Consider the following 8,157-nt stretch of genomic DNA (forward strand, 5'->3'; position numbering starts at 1 on the left):
GTACTTATAAGTACTTACAAACAATATAACAAGAGCAGTGGCGTCGAATATATACTTCGAACAGGCCACAATTTTGCCTATGGCCGGCTCTGCGCATACACACTTTGCAGGCCAGGATATTGTCCACCTACTTGAGTTAATTTACTTATTAAGTATTTACTAATATAACAATTTCTTCTGTTGTTTAAATACGGGATTATCACGTATATTGTACTTTAGTTTCATAATATGAGACTTTATCAATGAAAACATTATTCATAAGTTGATATTATTAATAGAAACCATTCTTCTTTTTTTTCTTAACAGGCCCATATCAAAATTTCTCGTCAGCAATGTGGGGGCGCACTTGTCAGTCAGAACTTTGTGGTGACCGCAGCTCATTGTGTCCACAAGTAAGTTTTACCAAGAATGAAGATTAATTAAAGTCGCTCTTAAGACTAATAAGTTGGTCAGTACAAACTTATTTTGTCCTCGAGACTACCGTGAGTTGGCCTAAAAACGAGTGAATTAACCAAAGTAAACTACAACTTCCATATAGAAAGTAACCCGAGGAAAACAACTAGCATAAGAAGTAAAATAAGTCGACAAACCAGAAGTAAAGTAAGTCTTTAAGGCAACAAGCTAAATGCACCAATTAGTTTATCTTTCTCTGGATAAATAGGCTGCGTGAAGCCATTATTGAAGTTTGCCCTTAAGAAACATAAGTGATTAAAACCTTACATTGATCATACTTAAAAGAAGTAAAATGACTAAAACTTACGTAGGCCATGATTAAAACAAGTAAGTTTATTAATAATATTATAGGTTGCCTTCAAGTCAAGTTCACTAAGATTGGTATATGTCGTATTGAAGACGACTCCACCATATTAGTGTAGGTCGTCTTCAAGACAAGTTTACTAAGATTAGTATATGTCGTACTTAAGACGACTTCAATAAGATTAGTGTAGGTCGTCTTCAAGACAAGTTTACTAAGATTGGTATACGTCGTATTTAAGACGACTTCACTAAGATTAGTGTAGGTCACCTTCAAGACAAGTTTACTAAGATTAGTATATGTCATACTTAAGACGACTTCACTAAGATTAGTGTAGGTCACCTTCAAGACAAGTTTACTAAGATTGGTATATGTCGTATTGAAGACGACTCCACTATATTAGTGTAGGTCGTCTTCAAGACAAGTTTACTAGGATTAGTATATGTCGTACTTAAGACGACTTCAGTAAGATTAGTGTAGGTCGTCTTCAAGACAAGTTTACTAAGATTGGTATACGTCGTATTTAAGACGACTTCACTAAGATTAGTATATGTCGCATTTAAGACGACTTCACTAAGATTAGTATATGTCGCATTTAAGACGACTTCACTAAGATTAGTATATGTCGTATTTAAGACGACTTCACTAAGATTAGTGTAGATCGTCTTCCAGAGGAGTTTACTAAGATGTAGTAAATTGAGTTTACTTTTATAGAGCAAGACTGCATGAGATAACTGTGGCTCTGGGCGTGTACGACATCCAAGATCAGCGTTACCAAAATCTGCCTCCTCAATACTTCAGTGTTCGAGAGGTCAAGATCAATCCCCACTTCCGCTTCTCCGCATCACACCCTGACCGCTATGACGTGGCCTTGCTACGTTTAGATCGTCCGGTCTATTTCCAAGAGCATATCCTTCCCATCTGCCTACCTCCGTACGGTCGGAGATTTGAAGGATTCAGTGGGATCGTGACAGGTTGGGGAAAAACAGATTCTGCTCTAAGTAAGGATTTGTACATATCACGAGAGTTGTCATAACCTTTATGAGTTATTTGTACATAAATATTGTCTTTCAAAGAACTGCGTCTATAACTTATAATGAAGAAAAAACGACGCTCCGTATATAGGCAAATTAATTGACCTTTGATGCTGTTTAGAACTTATTTTGGAAACTTGTATAATATTTTATGACGAGTATAAAACACAAATTACGAGATAAAGGTCCACATGGCTTCTAAGAAAATAATAAGTTATGAAACGAAAACCAACATGGTTTCCACGAAACCACAAATCTTTAACAATTCTTGATAAGATTCATTATTGTAAGCTTTTCTAAAAATAAACGGATGATTTCAATACCAAAACATGAGTTAAAAGATGTCTGAAATTTCACTTCGTGTAACATGAGTTAAAAGATGTCTTAAGTTTCACTTCGTGTAACATGAGTTAAAAGATGTCTGAAATTTCACTTCGTGTAACATGAGTTAAAAGACGTCTTAAGTTTCACTTCGTGTAACATGAGTCAAAAGATGTCTTAAGTTTCACTTCGTATAACATGAGTTAAAAGATGTCTTAAGTTTCACTTCGTGTAACATGAGTTAAAAGGTGACTTAAGTTTACTTCGTGTAACATGAGTTAAAAGATGTCTGAAGTTTCACTTCCTGTGACATGAGTTAAAAGGTGACTTAAGTTTCACTTCGTGTAACATGAGTCAAAAGAAGTCTTAAGTTTCACTTCGTGTAACATGAGTTAAAATATTATTTATAAGTTAATAGATAAATGTAATGAGACAGACTGTGTTTTGTTCCTCTCCAGAGAAAATACAAACCCTCTTTGTATAGCAACAATGCTAAAGAGTGTGGCTAGACAGTGTGAAAGCTTCATATTTATCACTTTTGTAATAAAACATTAACTCCAAGCTTACTGGTTAAACTCTTCCTTATCAGTTTCGTTAATTTTAACCCTATGCATGTAAAAAAGGATGGATATGATGACTTTTTTGCACATAAAATTGTGCTATATCAAAATATTATGTTTTGGTAGGATATTTTTGTGTCAGAGTCGACCTTTGTTTTTGTTTTTTTTTATGTTTAAGAACTTACAATGCTAAAATCCTCACTTTGAGTCCTCGTGGTAGGCAAAGCATAGACAATCTATTGTGTAGCTTTGCACTAAAACAAACAGTTTTTTTTTCTATAACGTATGTTTGTATGCAAATTTCCGCTTACGTATATAAGTAAATAGATACGGTATGATTAGGTACATTATTTCATCACCTAGGCAATAGATATGGTACTCGTGTTCTCCAGAAAGTCGATGTTCCTGTGATCACAAACAGAGACTGTGAACGGTGGCATCTTAGCCGAGGGATCAACATCCGGATCTATCCGGAAATGATGTGTGCAGGATATGAACAAGGATTGAAAGACGCATGCGTGGTAAGCTGTTTCCGAAATATCATATGAATTTAAGAAAGCAGTTTCGTTGTCTTGTTTGTTTGTTTTAGAGCATAATGAACCCCGGATTTTAGCCTTGTAAGTTCATAGACTTACCCCCGTCCCACCGGAAAACGTTTTGTCGTTAGAGAAATTTAATGGTTCATTGTAAAATATTTTCTTACAACTGTTACATCTATTGAAACTTTATATTCAACTGAATTAAACAATGAATGGGCTTGAATTTTTATAGGAAACAATTATTAGTAGTTATTTACAGTAATTAACAATGAAAAGTAATTTGTCATTGAATTTGGTATAATATAGAACTTCAGGTGTAGTTTAGTTGAAATTTAATAGACTTTGCCAGGAAAATATGCCTATAAGTTTACTATGATAAAAAAATCAGTAATCGAAAACGTATTTTTTATCAATCCAATGAAATGTTGTACCTCCCAGTGGCTCGGGGTTAAATCTAAGGGATTATGACGCTAAAACTCGGGTTTCGATACCCATGTTGGGCAAAGAACAGATAGCCCATTGTGAAGCTTTGGGCTTAATAATAAAAACAAGAACTGAAATATTGTTTTTGCTCATTAACTTACATGTACAATAAATTCAGTTTTCAAAAACAACTGAATCGATCTTAATCTAACAGGACTTACAACACAAGAATCCGGGTTTCTATACCCGTGGTGGGCAGAACATACGTAGCCCATTGTGTAGCTTTGTGCTTAACTTCAAACAAACAAACAAAGTATGCTAATATATGTATTTAAGAACCAAATAGATGATATTCTTAAAATAATGATAAATAGTAATGAGAATATAAAAACAAAATATGGCAACATAAATATGCAGAACTGTCTTGTCTCATTTTAATGGCCTGTCCACCTGAAAGCACGGACACATATTGCAATATTTTCAAACGGCGTGTGCGTCCACATGTTTTGATTAATTCCATATAGAAAAAAAAAGACATACCGATTGGCCGGTGTATAAAACGATCCCGTGTATAAGACGACCCCTGTATTTTTTGTGCAAATTGAATGTATTTCTTTGAGGTTCGGTGTATAGGACGACCTCTATTTTCAAGCAAGTCTAGGATGTTACTTTTGTAAAGAAATCCTTAGAAGTTATTTTTAAACCGTCCTAACCTGCGCTCAGGAGGTAATCAGTACAACCACAAGTGTTTTGTTTTTCTTTGTTTGCTCTTCAAGCGCTACAAACATCTCAATGTAGCGTGAATGAAGTCACAAACATGTAATAAACAACTTTATAAAGCTTTCATCACAGTTGAACTCCTTTTATATTACAAAAAATACTAAACTTTAAGATATAGTGATCTACTATAAATACATGTTTACAAAATTAGTGTACGTTACAGAAACTAACATTTATGTATATATAATACTAGCAATATTTTAGTATGACGGATGAGATCAATACATTTTAAATAAAAAATATCTTGAATAACAAGCATGTGAGATAAATAGCTTCTAGTTATGAAGAATCGAGACAACTGATACAATTACAAATATGTTATTGTAACGCAATAGGTGGCACAAACTTACTCAAAAAAGCGAACAAAACTAAAATGAACAACGTAGTTTTGGTTAAATATGCTATCAAATGGAGAGTTCTTACTGGAACTCTATCTCTGAACTTGTATCTAAAACAATGGGTAAAATCAGGCAAAAGGCAAATTTCAGGTTAGTGCTACCGTAATTGTTTATCCTGCTTTAGTTTTTGTGTTATTTTATACGGCTCACGTATGAGAATTTTCATCTTAAACACTTTATCCGCACACAGGCTAAAAGGTCAGATCAGAGAACCCTGGGGTTAAGATGTAATCTTCCTCAATTAGAATTACTGATCAGAAGGTATGGTTTGCTTTGAATTTCGTGCAAAGCTACACGAGCGTTATCTCTGTTAGCTGTCCCCAACTCAGCAGTGACAGATTAGAGGGAAAGCAGCTAATCAACATCGCCCACCGCCACCTCTTGGGCTATTCTTTTACCAACGAATAATGAGATTGATCGTAAGATTATAACGCTCCCACAGCTGAAAGGCGAACATATTTGGCTACGGGGATTCGAACACGCGACCCTCAGATTGCCAGTCGAGCGCCTTAACCACTAGGTCATGCCAGGCCTCTAACCAGATGGAAAACAACAAGCACTCTCGCCACCGCAATGGCTTTGTCCAGCTTCCGACCGAAGAACGCACGAGAGCTAAAGAAAAGTGCGGATCTTATTCTGCGGCTAGAAGGCACGAATCATGGACCTTTAGGTTAGCAGCTCGTCACCTAGTCTTATGGGCCATACTGCTAAGATATTTTAACATTTTGTTTTAAAGTATATATATTTTGATGACAAATTTATATCTGCTATATGACTAATATATATTTCTAAAGATATAATATATAGTCTGTGATCTGTGTCACTTGCTGAAGAGTAACTCCAGACATTGGTGTTACGCGCCATGCTATACTTGCACTTCACTTTCCCTTTTTATGGCATTCAGTTTTATTTAGGCTGTTCTTATTTCTATCAGGAATTGACTCTCACCAATGTAAACATAACAAATTGCTGTTTATTCTTGGTAATCAATAACACATAGATTTAGGAATAAGTTTTGTTTCTTACTGGCATCATATTATTAATGTAAACATAACAAATTGCTGTTTATTGTTGGTAATCAATAACACATAGATTTAGGAATAATTTTTGTTTCTTACTGGCATCATATTATTAATGTAAACATAACAAATTGCTGTTTATTGTTGGTAATCAATAACACATAGATTTAGGAATAAGTTTTATTTGCTGTTTATTGTTAGTAATCAATAACACATATACTTGGGAACGAGTTTTGTTTCTTACTGGCATCATATTACATTCTTCCTTCGCTTCTCTCGGTTTATTCGTTCTCTGTCACATCTCTCGGTCTTCTTTTTCATTTTCGTTGAACTCCTGTCTTTTATATTCCTTTGTTAAACCCATGCAGACCAGGTCCCTTACCTTGTGAACTTTCACCTATTTTCTGTGCATCGGATTATAATGTTTCATTATCATAGGGGAAGAGGGGTTGGATTTGTAATCTCCACACTGTATGAACGTACAAAGGCGGCCATCACTCCAATCATTTTCTAATGACTTAGAGTACTGTAATACCCTAATTCCTCAGAGAATGATAAAAAAAAAACGGCCACTTTCTCATACCTCTTAATCCCACACAATACTTCATAATAATTTGGTATGTACTGAGGATATTAACTTAAACAGTATTTTCTAAACAGGGTGACTCTGGAGGCCCCCCATCATGTATCTTAACAACCGGTGGACGTTGGTCGGTATTATCTCTGCAGGATTTGGTTGTGCGGAATCTAGGCAACCAGGAATCTACCATCGTGTTTCTTCTACCGTAGACTGGATAGCTGCCAACATCTAGTAGCCTAGAACCAGGCTGTTCTCACTGTGATATGTGCTATCTCAGGGTGTCATGCCATCCATATAAGCTTCCACCTGTGTTGAGTTCTGTCTAACATTCGTTATCAACTTTTGAAAAGAAATAAACAAGTATTTTTGTCCTAGAAGATGAGTTATATTGGACGCAAAAAAACAACAACAAAAAACAATTCAACGCTAAAATATTCGTGGTTGACTTTCATAGTTTGATACTTTGAATAAGGTGAGGTCTTCTTGAGGTTAAATTGATTTTAGGTAGAATTTGTTAATATTTCTTTAAGTGACAGGTTGATGGAGACTAGTTTAGAACAACTCTAGTTATGAAAGAAGTTATTTTGGAAACTGATTTATTTTATGCAGAACGATTTAGAATGTTTCTGTTATAAGAGATTCAGTGAAACTTGCTGTTCAATGTTGTTGAATCAACAGAAATACCTGTTACCCCATGACTGAAGACGTTGAAGATAAATGTGTCTTATAGTAAATGAACAATGAAATTTTTTAAGCAGAGAGAGATTTTCTCAGACACAATCTACGTATACGAGATAAATGCTTTTATAATATGAAAATGGATAAGCTATAAGAGTAAATAAAAAATTTGTAAGCTACAAATTAAACGTTTTCAATCTAACAAAACGATAGTGCATAATATAAAGAAAACACAGAGTCCAAGTCTGTTAATCAACTTTACTAGAAGTAAATATTGATTGCTAACGTAAATGTCCCTCTTCAGGTATTTCTGAGGAAGAGCAAAATAAAAAGTTACTAAGATAAAATATTGAATGAAAAATTATTTCATCTCTAAGAAGATACAGGGAACTAAACAAAGGAGACTAGCTGCAAAGTGAGGGGAGTAAACGTGTTTTATGGGAGAGGTATCTGCAGACGTGGTACCAAAACCTTCACCTTTACCAAAATGATGTCGAAAAAAACACAAACACTTAGGTTTGAAAAAATGAATGTTCATATAACCACGCTACACCAAATTACGAAACAAAGGTTGCTTGAAAAAAAAGTTAGCGGGGTTCGTGGAAAGCCTGCTTGGAGAACTATAAAAAGAAACGGCATTGCAAAGTAGTAACGGGAGCCTGAAGAGGACTGGAGTAAGTGTAAATAACTTGTTCATCATCAGAGAAGGATAGCAACGTATTTTTGATGAGAAGATGAGAATACGAAAGTTAAAAAAGAAAAGATAATTCAAAATTAAAATATACCATTTCTATAATCTAAACTTTAATTGGTATTTTCAAAGTATTCCCATAATTTAAGTAATAATATTGTTTACTTGTTTATAGAAAAGTTTACTAGTATGAAATATAATGTAAAACGTATTCGAACCAAAAAATAAAAAATAAAGCGTGAGTTATAAAGTCATTGTGGTGGTTTTACATTTAATAATAACAATATAATGTAAAACGTATTCGAACTAAAAAAATAAAGCGTGAGTTATAAAGTCATTGTGGTGGTTTTACATTTAATAATAACAATATAATGTAAAAC

The 8,157-nt window shown here is 34.3% G+C and overlaps 1 protein-coding gene across 1 annotated transcript in view; it reads left to right on the plus strand.

Moving 5' to 3' along the window:
• Window positions 1-6,726, plus strand: part of LOC106464857 (serine proteinase stubble-like) — a 9,792-nt gene extending 3,066 nt beyond the window's left edge. Inside the window, 5 exon segments of the mRNA XM_022392651.1 lie at window positions 307-392; window positions 1,469-1,755; window positions 3,033-3,190; window positions 6,489-6,504; window positions 6,507-6,726. Of these exon segments, the coding sequence (XP_022248359.1) occupies window positions 307-392; window positions 1,469-1,755; window positions 3,033-3,190; window positions 6,489-6,504; window positions 6,507-6,640 (681 nt within the window). The 3' untranslated portion in view covers window positions 6,641-6,726.
• The last annotated feature ends 1,431 nt before the right edge of the window (window positions 6,727-8,157 follow it).

This window comes from Limulus polyphemus, unplaced genomic scaffold (genome assembly GCF_000517525.1).
Source record: "Limulus polyphemus unplaced genomic scaffold, Limulus_polyphemus-2.1.2 Scaffold1762, whole genome shotgun sequence".
NCBI classification, from domain to species: Eukaryota; Metazoa; Arthropoda; class Merostomata; order Xiphosura; family Limulidae; genus Limulus; species Limulus polyphemus.